We start from the raw sequence: 17,315 nt of genomic DNA on the forward strand, positions 1-17,315 counted from the left end.
CCCTTCAGAAACTTTCCCACGACTGATGTCAGGCTCATTGTTCCTTGGTTTGCTCTGGCTGCTATTCTTCAACAACCGTACAATATTAGTCTCCCTCCAGTCTTTGGTCTCAGCAGGAGCTTGCCTGCTGGGAATGAATGATTGTCACTGGTTTAGAACTCAATGTATAATCCCCTCAGCAGTATATCTTTTGGCAACACAGTGTCGGCCTTCATCTGCTGAATGTTTTGAAGATTTAAGATTATTTTATTATCGTGTACTAAAACAGAAAATGTGATATTACACAAATTTTTCTTTGGTCTACCGTAAGGCAGATAAAGGTTTGCTATCAGCAGAAATGGCCCAGCAGTCCTTAAAATCAGAGAAAGAGAAGCAAAAGGGAGTGCCCCCCCACCCAAACCCGAATGACTGAATGTCCATGGATTTGCCTCCAGCACATGCACGGCCTTCTGTCCAAGCCAGTGGCAACCAGAGCTCCAGGGGCAAACCTCTGACACGATCAGGAAGCCCTCAGCGCTCTTGATCCCCCCCCCACCCCTCTTGCATCCCGGTTCCGATACCTAGCACCCCTTCAGCCAGCGTCCAGCAGACCGCAGCCTGGTGTGTGCCGCCTGACTGCAGCCTACCACCCGACTGGCCTGCAGCCTGCAGACAAGGTGAATTGGCTCAGAACTTGCGACAGAAGTTCTGTGGTGTGTCCCGAAAGCAAATAAATTGCCCCAGTAAAGTACAGTGTCTGGGGGGGGGGGGGGGGGTAGCAATATGCAAATTAAGTACCCAAATTTCCAAGAGCAAGATCGGTTGGTCAGGGAGTTACGCCGCCATCTCCTCAATGGCTGGGAAAAGCATTGTGGTTTAAACGTGACCTTTTCCCATGCATTGTGTTTCCTACATCCATCGACACAGAATCCTCGAGAAGCGGCAGAATGTGGGAGAGACCATTGAGCTGACCGAGGAAGGCCGAGCCATTGGGGTGACCGAGAAGCCAAAGCCCCTCGTGGACTGCACGTGCTTCGGCCTGCCAAAGCGGTACATCATCGCCATGATGAGCGGCCTGGGATTCTGCATCTCATTTGGGATCCGCTGCAACCTGGGGGTGGCCATCGTCAGCATGGTCAACAACAAGACAGTCTACAAGAATGGGAAGCTGGTCATGGAGGTGAGTTGAGGCCCAGAGCGACCTGCCGTCTCAGGTCATCTTTCGCCTTGTTATATCAAAGCCAATGTGATTCTAGTTCCTATAAAGTTTCCCCTATGCCTATCCTAGTGAAGCCAGCTAGGGGGTGTCATGGTTAGCGCCACACTGCTACAGTGCCAGTGACACAGCGCTGTCTGTAAGGAGTTTCTACGTTCTCCCAGTCTGCGTGGGTTTCCCTCCGTTCAAAAACATTCCAGCATTGTAGGTCAATTGGGTGTAATTGGGCAGCAGGGCCTTTCACCGTGCTGTATATCTAAATATAAAATGTATTTTTAAAAAGTCCAGACCTCTGAGATTTAAGGTGGGGGGTGGGGAAAGATTTAAAGGGGATCTGAGGGGCACACAGAAGGTGGGGGGCAATGTTTCCTCTAATCTTTAGTCGTCAATGTGTGCAAAAATCTGATGTTGTGCAAATTTCTTCCTGTGACAAAAATCTGAGCCCACTGAATGCTTGTGCAAATGTAAACTTGAAATTGCTTCAAGATCATTTTGGCCCAGCCGATCCCTCATGGCTAATAAAACTGTACTGGCATGTTTTAATCTAGTTTGGGTAGGATTAACTACTTGTTTAACCAACTAACTAAGTAATTGAAACAGTTAGCCCAGAGATTTTTTTCAAAAAGTATGATTATTAATTACTACATTATTTTAGATAACTGACCCTTTGTGTGCACATTAATTTCCTTTGTGCACTGGTTGCCAATCACATGTGCTCGTGCACATGTGCACAGCTTAGAGGGGACAGCGGTGGTGGGCACACGCCAGAGGAGGTGATAGTAGCAGGTACAGTCCTATTTAAAAAGATATTTAGGCAGATACATGGATAGAGAAGGTTCAGAGGGAAATTTGCCAAATGGAACGAGCTCATGAAGGCAGGGATAGGTTGGGCAGAAGGGCCTTTTTCCATGCTGGCCTTTTTCCACAGCTCCAATGTTATCTTGGTGAGACCGATTTAATCACTCCACTGCTGGTAGCCTCGCCTTGACCTGTTGACTCCCTCTCTCTCTAAACCTTCCCCTCACCTCCTCCGCATCTTCCTTTCTGACAAATGGGACTTCAGTCTCTTTTCAAAGGGGGATGTACTTGGCAAAACCTTGGCAGCGCAGATTCACGAGGTAGTCCCAGGGATAAGGAGGGAAGTTGTAGTAAGACTGGCTGTGGCTTAGAACCTAAGGACATTAAAAGGAACATGAGTGGGCCATTCAACCCCTCACTCTCTGCCTGCCATTCAGATTTATTGTCAGAGTATATACATGACATCACATGCAGCCCTGAGATTCTTTTTCCTGTGGGCCAGGCAGAATTACCACTTACACTGGACAACAAAGGGTTGGCTTCCTGAAAAAGATGGGGATTATGATAGACAACTTCAAGCTGAACACAAAGATAATTTCAGATTTGCTGTATCACGGAGGAAGTTGGAGAAACATTAAATTAACTTTTATTGAATTTAGTCTGTTTAATCGCATAACAATGTCAACCCATTGCGTTCTTTCAACTGGCCTAAAAATGTTATTTAAATTTGTGGAAAAAAATTAGATGCAAAGGATGTGGAGCTCATTCACGGATTATTCGCATCATCTGAGGATTGAAGTGGGGTGGATGGTCCGGGGATTCCCTGCCTGATGTCCGGGGGCCGTCATTTGATTCATATTTACAATATATACAGATCACCTTGTTTAGAGGGAGGGGGCAGATTAGTTGGGAGAATTTTTTTTCCTTTTTATGATTAAGACAGATAGGTTAACTCCAGATCATGGATCATATCACAGAAAATCAGAGAAGTATAAAATATAAGGGAATCTTATTTGTATAAATACTATCTCTCGACATTGTATGAGTTATAAATTTAATTGTTTAATTATTATAATTATAGAATTGAACGTCCTGAACGAAATGTAATGCTTCTAATTTACAAATGATACATGTATATGATATGATTTGATTTACATTCTTTATTTGTTTACATGTTGAGTACAGTTTTTTGCCCTGCCAATAACACTGGACAACAAAGATTTTGTTTCCTTTTTAAAAAAAAAACTTTATTTATTTGAGAAACCATGAAAAATAATGTACAGTCAATAACAACATTTTTATATAAGTATATATAAAAAACAAAAATTAAAAAATCATTAATGATAAAGAAATAATTTAAAAATGTTTTAAAATAAAAATAAAATTAAATCCCCACCCACCCTCCCCTCCCATCAGCCAGCTCTCTTAAGGAGAGCCAAAAAGATATGAACAAAAACTAATAGTTATACTAGTTCAAAATACATCTAAATGCATATATTCCAAATATGGTAGCCACTTGTTAACAAAAAAAAGAGTAATTATCATGCAAAACATGTGTAATTTTTTTCCATAACAAAACAAGCTTTCAATTCATTCTGCCATCGCATTATATTAATCAGCATATTATCTTTCCAAGTAGTTGCTACACATTTTCGAGCTACAGACAATGCTAGATATACAAATGCAATTTGAAATTTATCCAATCCTAATCCCTTTAAAGGAATCATATAACCCAATAAAAAAAAAGATGGATCTAATGGTAACTTAAAATTTTTCCAAAATTAACTTGACTTCTTCCCAAAATGGTTGCACATATATACAGGACTAAGCAGCATGTAAAAAAGTTCCCACACACATACCGAATCGAAAACAGGAATCCGAATTACTAAAACCATATTTTTCCAATTTCTCAGGAGTTAAATAACTGATGTAAAAAATTATAATTAACCATTCCATCCCGCACATTCGTCAATTTAGTAACACTATCATGTCACGTATCTGCCCAATAGTCTTCAGGAAAAACAAAAGTTAAGTCATTTTCCCCTTTAAACTTAGATTTCTCCCATTCCGGCTTATCCATATTATCTTGTAATACTTGATACATAACAGAAATATAGCCCTTTTTTGGTATAGAAGAAATCAAAGACTCGAATTCTGACAATACAGGTAAAATCATCTCTCTACCGTACATATTTTTCACCAAAGAACAAAATTGATAATAAAGAATTTTCAGCAATATCAAAACGCTCTTTCAATTGATTAAAAGAAAGAAACTGTCTTTCTCCAAAGCAATCCTGTAATTTTTTTATACCCTTAGAATCGTAACTCTTTAAATGACTATTAAATGTTGAAAAAGGAATAAGCTGATTATTATATAATGGCGTTAAAATGGACAATTTACCTTTTGATCCTATAGTCTTATTTTTTTTGTCCATAACATCAATAAATGTTTTAATATCGGCATATTATACTCCCATAACAAATTTACATTCCACCAAAATATAAATTGATGCACTGCAATTTCAGAAATACAGGCCATCTCAACCTTAGCCCAACTTGGAGACTGATCCAAATCCATCAAACCACTAATGAATTTGAACTGGGCTGCTTCATAATAATTCTGAAAATGAAGTAATTGTAACCCACCTAATGCATACTTCCAAGTAAGTTTACTTAATGCTACCCATAGTAATTTACCTTTCCATAAAAATTCCCTAGTGACTTTATTTAAGTCACTTTAAGATTTTGTTTCCTGAACATTTTTGGGTGTCTTTGTATGGATTTGGGGCTGCTTTTAAAAGTTTAGACAGACAGCACGATAACAGGCCATATCGGCCCACAAGTCCATGATGTCCAATTTACACCCAACTAAGCTACACCCCGCCCCCCCCACCGCCCCAGTTTGTTTCAAACAGTGGGAGGAAACCAGAGCCCTCCGGGAAATCGCACGCAGACGTGGGGAGAATGTACAAACTCCTTGCAGACAGTGCGAGATTCGAACCCCGGTGATAATCACCCCAAATTTCCTTTAGTCTACCGAAAGGCAGGCAAAGATTCTCTATCAGCAAAAATTGTCCTGCGCCCCTTACAGCCAGAGAAAGAGAAGCAAAAGAGAGGTCCCCGCCCCCCAGGGACACTGAATATCCAAGGCTTCGTCCAGCCCCCCACCCAGCACTCTCGCCACCTCTGCAGCCACACAGGCTTCGGTCCGAACCCGCACTCCAGTTGAGCACCTCTGACATGATCGGGAAGCCTCCAGCACCCTCTTGCATCCCGGTTTCCCATACTGGTACCCCTTCAGCCAGTTTCCGGCAGTCCGCAGCCTGGTGTGAGTCCTTTGATTGCAGTCACCCACAGCCTGCATGGGTTCCTCGCCTTGAGTCACCAGCAGAGCCCCATTCTTCCACCTCACTGGAACACCACATTGAAGTCTCGTGAACTTCGGCCACAGGAGAGGGTCCACCAGGCTACATCCACTGCCTTTGAACCAAGAACAGGACTACTGAAAGTCTAATTCCTTCTCTCTTTCCTCTCCAGAAAGCTATGTTTAACTGGGACCCAGAGACAGTGGGAATGATACACGGATCCTTCTTCTGGGGTTATATTGTTACACAAATCCCAGGAGGCTACATTTCCCAGAAGTTTGCCGCCAACAGGTAAGAGATTTCCCCAGCGTGGCTCGGATGGGTGGGCAGCTGAGGTGAGAGTCCACGGTAAGGGCGTCGGGTGGGCGGGTGGCCGGGTGGCCGGGGCCAAAAATAGGTGAGGGTAGGGGGTGGTTGACTTTTACATATGAAGTTTGGAAAATACCAGATTTTTGGGCCAAAATTAGGTGGTCGATTTTTACATCATATCGAATATTACACACATATATATGGCATTCAATGCTCCATCAGTTCAATCAGGAAACAGAACTAATGCTAGCCACAGAAGCAGGAAGGGTGACGTGGTGGCTAATACACTGCCTCATGTCTTCAGGGACATGTGCTTGATCCTGGCTGCTGTCTGCGTGAAGTTCATGCCTTCTCTCGGTGACCGCATGGACTTCCCCTGGCTCTCTGGTTTCCTCCCATATTGCAAATACATGCAGGTTGGTAGGTTGCACATGGATAGGAAGGGATCAGAGGGAAATGCGCCAAATGAAGGCAAATGGGCCAGGAAACCCTATTGGTCAGCACAGATGAGTTGCCCTGAAATGTCTGCTTCCCTCGTACATAGTCCATGACTGCTTGTGTAGCCAAAGTACATGCATGAAATATTAATAAGAACAGGGGGATCTGGGAATTCAGATACATAATTCCCTAAAAGTGGCATCGCAGGTAGATAGGGTTGTAAAAAGAACTTTTGGCATATTAGCCTTCATAAATCAAAGTATTGAGTATAGGAGTTGAGATATTATGGTAAAGTTGTGTAAAACATTGGTGAGGCCAAGTACTGTGTGAAATTTTGGTCACTCAACTACAGGAAAGATATCAATAAGATTGAAAAAGTGCAGAGAAAATTTACTAGGATGTTGACCGGACTTCAGGAACTGAGTTACAGGACAAGGTTAAACAGGTTAGGAGTTTATTCCTTGTAGAAGAATAAAGGGAGATTTGATAGAGGTATTTAAAATTCTGAAGAGGAAATGTAGGTCAGCTTTTCCCACTGAGGGTAGGGGGAGATACAAACCAGAAGACATGGGTTAAGGGTGAAAGCAGAAAAATTTAGGGGAAACTTCTTCACACAGAGAGTGGTGAGAGTGTGGAATGAGCTGCCAGCTGAAGTGGTGAATGTGGGCTCATTTTTAATATTTAAGAAGAATTTGGACAGGTGCATAGATGGAAGGGGTATGGAGGCCAATGGGCTGGGTGCAGGACAGGGGGACTAGGTGACTTCTCGATGGTTCGGCATGGACTAGAGGGACAGAGGTGGCCTGTTTCTGTGTTGTCATTGTTCTACAGGGACGCTCCCTAACCTGCTAGGACTTTAGTGCTTTGTCCCACTACTCCTTCAGAATGTTTTCTTCACCCACAAATGTTCCATAATCTGCAGAGAGATTTCAGGCAATTCAAACAACCTGGCAACTCCCATCTCATGAATGCACAACCCACACAAAACCCGCAAACCCCATCCATCTCAAATTTTCCATACTCCCGCATTTCTTGACGAGAACATTCAGCCCATCTCGGGGGACTGGGTGGACACAGGTCGGAAAAGCAAATTTGCCTGCTTTGTATCTCTATCTGTGAAAATATAGATCACTTCCCTGAGACTAAATTTTCGCTTCAGGACAACCGAGGAAACACAAACGGCATCACAACTTTTAAGTTCCCTCTGCTCTGGGGACACAGAATTACACATTGAGCAAACAACTGAATATTTTTAGCTGGTTCAATGTCCTCCTGATGAGGTTGATGGTAAGATTAGTTGCCAGTTTTTGCAACCTCATGCCAGACACCTGGCACCATGCCCAGCCATGTGTTGCACCAGCTGCCACACTTTCAAGCCGTCTGATCATTTCTGACATGCCCACAAAATCACAAGATACTGGAGCAGAAGTCGGCCCATCGAGTCCGCTCCACCATTCTAATCATGAGCTGATCCCCTCACAGCCCCACTCCCTGGCCTTCTCTCCATAACCCTCGATGCCCCAAATGATCAAATCCCTGTCAATCTCTGCTTTACATACACCCAACCTCACTTCCACAGCTCCCCGTGGCAACAAGTTCCACTGACTCATGGCCCTCTGGCTGAAGAAATTTCTCCACATCTCTGTTTCAAATTTATGTCCTTTTGTCCTAGACTCCCCTACCACGGGGAACATCCTTGCCACATCTACCCTGTCTTTCAGCATTTGAAATGTCTCTATGAGATTCCACCCCCCCCTCATTTTTAAATGTTTTTTTAAAATTTAGACATACAGCGCAGTGACAGGCCTTTTCGGCCTACAAGTACATGCCGCCCAATTTACCCCCAATTAACCTACATCTCCGGTAGGTTTTTTTTCACACCATAAATCACATTAGCCATGATATACACTTTTTCTTTTTCACATATTGAAGTATGGGAGGAAACTGGAGCCACTGTGGAAAACCCACACAGACACGGGAAGAATGTACAAACTCCTTACAGACAGCGTAGGATTGAAACCCTGGTTCCGATTGCTGGCGTTACACTAGCCACTGCACCAACCGCACCGCCTCATCCTTCTGTACTACAATGAGAACAGTCCAAGAGCTGGATATGTTTCTTAGATATTCCTTTTCTGCTTTGGTGTGTGTTTTCTGCTCCTCTGGGAGAATGCTGTTGGGAAGACTTTGTACCGAGAGGCTCAGTAAAAGCCATGAGGCTCCCTTCGTCCTCTCAAAGCAATCACCGTCCTGGTATATCAGCTGCCAACACAGCCTCAGTCCCAACCAGCCCAATGCTGGATCTCAGCTACATTCCTCCCCTGATTCCCAGCATCTCCGTGACAGGTCTCAGACAGCAATCAGCACCAGGTTCAGTCCCACTACAGGTCCTGTGCAGGGAAGGGCAGCTGGTCTGTCAGAGGTGTCAACACCTGTGTTCCTAGAGATAAATAATTCTCAGTCTGCTTCAGAGAGTTAACCTCCGTGTCGTGGGGGGGTGGGGGAGAGGGGGGGGGGTCATCTTCCATCCACTTCTATTGGAACAGAAGCTGTTTATCATCAACTGTTGTTCTTGAGTTATTTCCCCACACGGTTGACGCAGTGCTGTTACAGCACCAGCAATAGAATTCGAATCTGGCACTGTCTGTAAGGAGTCTGCACGTTCTCCCCATGTCCACGTGGGTTTTCCACAGGGGCTCCCACCATTCAAAACATACTGGGGGTGCAGGTCAATTGGGTGTAAATTGGGCGGCCCAGGCTTGTGGGCCGAAATGGCCTGTCTACATATAAATCTAAATTTAAAAATAATATGGGGGCCACTTTCAGCATTGCAATAGATGCTGCACTTGAAAAGGAGGGTAGAAGGCACAAAATCAATGCAATTTTCTTTTTCCTTCTGGAAAATCTATCAAAACTATTAGAAAATCAATTGTTAGTTGGCCTATAATCCCCACAATATTTGGGCTTCATGTGCTGTTTAGCTGACAGTGTGCTGGTCCCATGTGGCAGGATGACAGGGAACAGACTGGACACACAGCAAGAAGGAAGGAAACTAGGATCCAGGACATGGAACAGAAAGTCAGAGGGGGAGACCATTCGGCCTCACAAGGCCAAGCCCCCATTCAACGTGATTATGGCTGATCTGCCCCTGTCCTGTGCCAGAACCCTTAGTTCCCCTTCCTCTTTAAACCCTTTCGGTGATTTAGCCTTCACAACACCCCAGGGTAGAGAATTCCCCATCCTCTGCAGGACATTTTAAAAGCCCATTTCTTTGTAATTCCATCTCCTCGTTTGAGATTAGACAGCTGCCCTGCCCATTTCCCCCTCAGGGGAAAGATCACCTCTCGCTCTTCTAAACTCCAAGGATTATCAATAAATAATTTATTTCCCCACTCGTGATTGGACAACCCTCCCATCCCATGAACCCTTGCGTTTCACAGGAGGACAGTAGAATCAGAATTTATTGTCAGGAACAAGTCACGAGATTCGACGTTTTGCGGCAGCGTCATGGTGCAAACATTAAATAAACCACCTTACAACAATAAATAAAAATAGCGCAAGAAAAGTCACGGTGAGGCAGTGCCTGTGGTTCATTGTTCATTCAGGAATCTGATGGCGGAAGGGGAAGAAGACGTCCTTGTGCCGCTGGGTGCTCGTCTTCAGGCTTGATGGTAGCAACAGGAGCCATCAAGATGGTTTTGAGTTGCATGCAAAGTCAGCACAGATTCTGGTTGCACTGTGAGCTGGAAGCTGAAGTGTTAACAGCTGCCCCGAGTGTGTTCAACTACTCTGTGACACAGATGGGATCACTTCTGGGGTAATTAACAGTAATCCTTAGAATGCCTGCAGTGGGAACAGCAGCATGCAAGGAGCTTCACAAGTGATTCTCCTACCCTAGGGAACTAATTAAAATCCAGACAGGCGATGTTTCTATTTCTGTGACTCACTCTGTGGCTGTTTCTAGTTTGAAGAGAGCCTACTGGTGACCAGTGAGGTCCAGGGTATGTCCTTCAGTAAAACAGCTCAAGGTCCAATTGTCCATTGTAACCACACTTATCGTGCCATGAGCCAAGACCAGGCACCATGTGAAGTGCCAAGCACACTGCAGAGGGAGTTCAGCACAGATTAGAACCATAGGAAACATTACAGCGCAAAAGACAGGGCCTTCAGCCCTTCTAGCCTGTGTTGAACTATTATTCTACCTAGTCCTGCTGACCAGAATGTATCCCTCCAAACCCCTCCCATCCATGTACCCCTCCAATTTTTTCTTAAGTGTTCAAATTAAGCCCATGTTCACCACTTCAGTTGGCAGTTCATTCCACAACTCCCACCACTCTCTGTGTGAAGATGTTCCCATTCATTTTCCCTCTTAACCTTTCCCCTTTCACCCTTAACCCATGTCTTCTGGTTCGTATCTCATCCAACCTCCTTTTCCTTGGGAAAAGCCGACGGACATTTACTCTCTCTCTATCCCCCTCATCATTTCATACACCTCTATCAAATCTCCCCTCATTCTTGAATGTCGTTACATAGATTATCCCACCAATGCCGTGAGCTTAGCTGCTGCCTTGGAATGCTAGAGATCCAGGTTCAATCCCAGGCCTCACTCTCACACAGACTCAGTCCACAACTGTGTGGAGTTTGCACGATCTTCCCATGGGGTTCCCCTAAGGTCTCCAGTTCCTCCACCATCCTGTTAGCAGGTGATTTTGTCACTATAAATTCCCCCTAATGTGTGAATGAGTGGTAGAATTGATAAGAATATGGGGAGATTTAAAAAAACATAGTATTTCTGTGAAAAGGCTGAATGGCCTGTTTTCATACTGTGTGCTTGGGTGGTGGGGTTCCATGATGATAAAGGCTGCTTCCTTAAGACACCGCCTTGATGGAGTGAAGACTGGTGCCCGAGACGTTGCAGGCCGACGCACACAACCTCAGGAGCGGTGAAGGGCTGAGACATGTGATGGACGGGATAGGTTTAGAAGGATGTGGGGGAAAACCTTGGGGACAGATGAGGGTGGGGCTTTTCGCTCGGCGTGGACAGGATGGGCTGAATGGCCTGTTTCCACACTGTGACCTGCCTGTCAGTGTGGCTGTTTCCTGAAGGTCATCATTCCGTCCATGAGCTTAACTGAGCGTAAATCTTTTGAAGCTACTTGTTTTCTCCCAACAGAGTATTTGGCTGGGCAATCGTTGCCACATCATCACTAAACATGCTGATACCCTCAGCAGCCAAAGTCCATTACAGCTGTGTGATTTTGGTTCGGATTCTTCAGGGCCTTGTGGAGGTAAGGGGCGGAAGAAGGTTAGTGAAATACACTGCGACCATTCCCCACAACCAGTCTCCATTGGAAAAGACTCTGGAAGCAAAGAGTGCAGACTGTTAATGTTGATGTTGCTTTGGTTTTGAGAAGAGACTGACTGGGATTGTTGTGGAGATTACTGTGGTGCTGTGTCTGAGATGATTGATGCTTTTGTTGAGTTGTAAACAGGATGTCTACCAAATCTCTATGGATGTAAAATGAATTCTACTCCCATTGCTCCTTCAGCTCTCTGCATGAACCCTCTGCTGCCTTTGTTCTCGTTACTTACAGGGGTCAGGGGCATGGACCTCCCACCCATAAAAAAGAAAAAGGATTCTGAATCTTCCCCCTCCCCCACCCTATCTCTGGCCCCAATCCTCATTCCCCTCTCCCACTCTCTACCTGCCTATCACCCTCAGCTTCCCCCAACTCTACACCACCACACCTTCCCTCTCCAGCCCCCTCCCTCCTCTCCCACCCCATCCCTTCCTCACTCCTCCCCTACCTTTCCTTCCCTCCACCCATTCCTTTCCTCCATCCAGACCCCCTCCCTTCCCTCTATTCTCTTCCTCCCTCCAGCCCCTACTCATTCCCTTTCTCTCTCCAACCCCACCCATTCCCTTCCCCACGCTAGCCCACACCCCTCTCTCCAACCCATTGGCAATGCCAGCATTTATTGCCACTCCCTAATTTCCCAGCTCTGAGGGTGAAGGTCAGTGTCCGCCATATGGCTGGGGTTGGGGGTCACATACATCCCCAGGAATACAGACCTCCCTTCACAAAGAACAAGGATGAAGCAAATGTTCAACCGACCAGTGGTTCTGTGTTTGCTGTTTACTGAGACAATCCTTCAATACAGTAGAAGTTTGAAAATCCAAACTGCTCCGGGATTGGGTCGGTCCAGATTTTTGTTTTTCCCAGATTCTCTGCTCGTACTTTTGAAATTCAGAGTTGAGGAGGAGTGAAGCTTCACTGTCTGCGGATGGAAGACTTGCAGCTTCGACTGCATCTGCTGCATTGCTTAACATCACTTTTGCTTTCTGATAGGCAATCAAGTGGCTCCACAAGTCAGCAGATCAGAGTCAAAAGGGATTTATTAGCTTAGACGTTAGCTGGGGCTCAGAGAGCACCTGGTCTGGATCCTGTGACAAAGACCATGCCTGGAGCAGGAAGTGATTGGGGGTCAAGGTCTTGGGTCAGGACCTTTATTAGGGGTCAGAGGGAAGGAAGGGGCGGTCCAGGCCACTACATACAGTTATTCTTTTTCTTTGGCTTGGCTTCGCGGACGAAGATTTATGGAGTGGGTAAAAGTCCACGTCAGCTGCAGGCTCGTTTGTGTCTGACAAGTCCAATGCGGGACAGGCAGACAAGGTTGCAGCGGCTGCAGGGGAAAATTGGTTGGTTGGGGTTGGGTGTTGGGTTTTTCCTCCTTTGCCTTTTGTCAGTGAGGTGGGCTCTGCGGTCTTCTTCAAAGGAGGTTGCTGCCCGCCAAACTGTGAGGCGCCAAGATGCACGGTTTGAGGCGATATCAGCCCACTGGCGGTGGTCAATGTGGCAGGCACCAAGAGATTTCTTTAGGCAGTCCTTGTACCTTTTCATACCTCATACTGTAGCGGCGGCTACTCTGCTCCTGCAATAACACACGCAACCAGACGGGTTGAGCTCAGTGAGCAGACTAGTTTACTGCAGGATGCTGGGCTGCACTTATACTCCCAGCCCGGACCCGGCTGAGAACCGCGCTGGAGGGCGCTGACATCACCCGGGTGTCACGTGGTTCCCCCAGCGCGGGTTTCTGAGCCCCGAGCTGGAAGGAAGGGAAAACCCCCTACCCCCGACGGCGCCATTTTGGCCGGCTGCCCCGCCACGTGACTTACAAGCGGGGCTGGTTTGCCTGCCTTGTGGTGAGCCGCCACACAGCCCACCAAACTTTCTTTAAATACTTTTGTATATTACCTTGTTTGTGATTTTGTAATTTCTTTGGGATAAGATTATTCTGCTCCATGATGCGCATGCATGTCGACTTAAAGACTGAAGCTATGGTTCTGTTCCACATATTTAATTTTTTTTATTACTTCTGCAGTCGTCTTTTTCATATCGTAGATTTTCTGATGTTGTATGTTTCCATTAGAACAGTATTGCTCACAGATGTGCATCCAGAGCATGGGGCCAGGAGTGCGGGCCAGATGTGCATCCAGATTTGGAAAACATTGTCACATCTGCGGGTCATTCACAGTGACCTATTTGATGTCCACAGTTTTTTTTTATGGGAGGGAGGTCCATGCCCCTAACCCTGTGAGTAAAGAGATCTGCACAAAGGCAGCAGAGGGTTCATGCAGAGAGCTGAAGGAGCAATGGGAGTGGAATTCATTTTACTTCCACAGAGATATGGAAAATACGTCAAAAAGGAAAAATAGTTGCAAGTTTGCCGAGAAATAACAGGGAAATGCAACCAATTGGACTGTTTTTACAGAGGGCCAGCACTGGCAGGATGGGTAGCATGGTCTTTGTCACTGATGACACACATTGCACATACACTCAACACACATATAGATGCATGCAGACACTCAGACTCATACACACTCACACTCACACACCCAGAGAGACACACCACACACATCCAGAGAGACACACCACACACACTCTCTCATTCACACACACACACACAAACACACACACACACACACACACACACACACACACACACACACACACACTCACAGCTTGTTAGCTGTTAGACACTGAATTAAGCTCTTGCTTCTTTTGAAGACAGCCACTACAACTGATATTTCCGTCTGGTTATTTGCCTCTAGGGAGTTACATATCCTGCCTGCCATGGAATTTGGAGCAAGTGGGCCCCTCCATTAGAGCGAAGTCGGCTCGCCACCACCTCTTTCTGCGGTAACTATGTGATTTGGGCTGTAAGGGCTCGTGTGTTCATTTTCCTGCTCCTGGGTAGCTGAGCTGAAGGCAGTCTGGAGTTTCCTGAGTGCATCATGTTGAGAGACAGAGTGAACTCGTCATGGCTGTCACTGATATTTACACCACAGTTTAACAAAATTAATCATCTTATTTTCAGAGATATAGCATTGAAAAGTAAGGGAAGTTAGACTTCACCATGTTCTGCATTCAGTTGGAGACATCATGTTAGGAAGCAGTAGAGAGAGGGCAGGATCATCAGTGGGTTCCGTACAGTGGGAGCAGAGAAAATGCTTCCAGAAGTGGGACAGAGCAAAACTGGAAGCTGTAAGATGTGTCACGCAGCAATTCAATGGGGAATTCAGAAGAATCTTCCTTCCTCAAAGAGCAATGAGGATGTGGATCTCACTCAACAAAGACTGGTTGTGGTGAATGGGGTGAGGCTGGGCCAGGTCTGGATAGAGATAAATGGGTGAAGTCTTCAACACTGAAGGCATGAACAGGTTTGACTGAGTGGCTTGATGTAGAACATGGAACATTGCAGCACAGTGCAGGCCCTTTGGCCCTCGATGTTGTGCCAACCTATATATTCCTACCAAAAAAAAGTACTAAATCCTCCCTACCCCATAACCCTCTATTTTTCTTCCATCCATGTGTCTGTCTAAGTGTCCCCATTGTTCCAGCCTCCACCATTACCCCTAGCAAGGCATTCCAGGCACCCACAACCCTACACTTACTTCTGATGTCTCCCCTAAACTTCCCTCCTTTCACTTTGTACAGATGTCCCTGGTGTTTGCTATTCCTGCCCTAGGAAAAAAGTACTGGCTGTCCACCTTATCTCTGCCTCTCAGAATCTTGTATCAAGTCTCCTCTCATCCTTCTTTGCTCCAAACAGAAAATTCCCAGCTCTGCTAACCTTGCCTCATAAGACTTATTTTCCAATCCAGCCAACATCTCCTTTCACCCTCTCCATAACTTACACATCCTTCCAGAACTAAACACAATTCTCTAAGTGGTCATCTCAGCAGAGATTTGTAGAGTTGCAACATGATCTTTTGACTCTTGAACTCATTCCCCCTATTAATGAAGCCCAACATCCCGTCAGGCTTCTTAACTAGCCTATCAACTCAACCTGTACGGCGACTTTGAGAGATTTGGACCCCAAGGTCCCTCTGTTCCTTCACATTGTTAAGTATCTGACCATTAACCCTGTACTCAGTCTTCTGGTTTGACCTTTCAAAATGCATCACCTCACACTTCTCCAGATTGAACTCCATCTGCCACTTTTCCACCCAACTCTGCATCTTGTTGTAACCTACGACATCCTTCAACACCATCCATGACTCCTTTAACCTTTGTATCATCTGCAAACTTACTGACCCATCCTTCGGCCTCTTCATCTAGGTCATTTATTAAAAATCACAAAGAGCAGGGGGTTCCAGAACAGATCCCTGCAGAACACCACCAGTCACAGACCTCCAGACAGAATACTTCCCCTCCACTACTACCCTTCTGTAGGCAAGTCAATTTTTAATCCACACAGTCAAGTTTCAGTAGACCCCATGCCTTATAATGTTCTGAATGAGTCTCTCATGGAGGACCTTGTCAAGTGCCTTGTGCACCAGATACACTCCGGAAGCCTGTATTCATTAATTCCTTGACCATTCTAATGCTGGGCTTCATAGGTTGAAGACTAACACATGAGTGCACATGGGATTCTTACACTTGCCATGTTATCACTGCATTCAATGCACCTGGCAAGGGAATGGATTCAAATGAAGCATCTGACATGAAGAAATTCCCATGTCATTCTTCTTGACTGGTGAGAACTTCAGCTCCCAGTCAACCCAGGAGCCCCAGTTGTTCATCGGACCCAGCAGTGTGATGGCACACCGCCATCCTGGTCCAACAACCTTCATGAGCTGAAAATTAGCCTCTAGGTCCCAGGGGCAAGAAAGAGGTGACAGACACATTCAGTAAAGTCACGAAGATCCCTTTTCTCCTTTCCTTTCACTATTTATTCATTTGATTTGTAAAGTGACAGTGACCCTCAGCCAATCAGGCAAGGAGGATTGTGGTCCTTTTCTAATTCGTGCAATGCAAAGGGGGTATTTTGAGCAGCCAATCACAGAGTAGTTGGTGGGAGGAGGCCGCTGATGTAACTGGTGGCAGCCATCTTGTACTGAGACACGGGGTGGGGTTCAGTGACAAAGTTTTTTAGACATACAGCAGGTAACAGGCCATTTCATCCCACGAGTCCATGCTGCCCAACTATATCCAATTAATCTACAACCCTCAGTATGTTTTGAAAGGTGGGAGGAACCAAAGCCCCTGAAGGAAACCCATGCAGAACAGGGAGAATGTGCAAACTCCTTATGGACAGTGCAGGATTCGAACCTCAGTTCCGATCACTGGTGCTGCACCAGCATTGCGCCGACCGCTACACCAACCGTGCCAAGTCGACGTGTGGAATGGCAGGAAATTCTTGGGAGTCACTATCTCAGAGGATCTTTCCTGGACCCACAGGGAGCAGAGACAGAGTGCCCCCTCCCCCCCCCCACCTCTGCAGGATCTAACTGCCCAGACCTACTACCATTTGCTCCATGCAGGCTTTAAATGGCCTGTCAATGGAGCCAACAGTGGTTCCACTTGAAAATCCCGTGACCGCAGGGTCTGGCCCGAGCTGGCAGCACAACGAGGGGGGCTTACAGTCTCCGAGAAAGCGAAGGGCTGGCACAGGGCACCAGGAAATGAGGAAAACATTCCCCTGTTTGAGAAGGAGAACCAGAGGAGATGGCCCATGGGACAGTGGCCACGGCGGCAGGCCAGTGATGGATTCTGCAGCTGAAGAACACACAGGAGGCGGGCTGTTGGCAACTCGAGGTGAGGAACCAGTGCAGGCTGCGTTCGAAGTACTGTAGACCACTGGAGGTTGACTCGAAACTGGCTGAAGGGGTGCCAGGTATCAGAACAGAGGCACAAGAGGGTGCC

General features: G+C 46.0%; 1 protein-coding gene across 1 annotated transcript in view; it reads left to right on the forward strand.

Moving 5' to 3' along the window:
• Positions 1-874: 874 nt before the first annotated feature.
• The window catches only part of LOC138748053 (vesicular glutamate transporter 1), a 29,806-nt gene continuing 13,365 nt past the window's right edge, over positions 875-17,315 (forward strand). Inside the window, exons 1-4 of the mRNA XM_069907749.1 lie at positions 875-1,159; positions 5,531-5,649; positions 11,279-11,393; positions 14,219-14,306. Coding sequence (XP_069763850.1) covers positions 875-1,159; positions 5,531-5,649; positions 11,279-11,393; positions 14,219-14,306 — 607 coding nt within the window. The remainder of the gene's footprint in view (positions 1,160-5,530; positions 5,650-11,278; positions 11,394-14,218; positions 14,307-17,315) is intronic.

Source organism: Narcine bancroftii, chromosome 13 (genome assembly GCF_036971445.1).
Source record: "Narcine bancroftii isolate sNarBan1 chromosome 13, sNarBan1.hap1, whole genome shotgun sequence".
NCBI classification, from domain to species: domain Eukaryota; kingdom Metazoa; phylum Chordata; class Chondrichthyes; order Torpediniformes; family Narcinidae; genus Narcine; species Narcine bancroftii.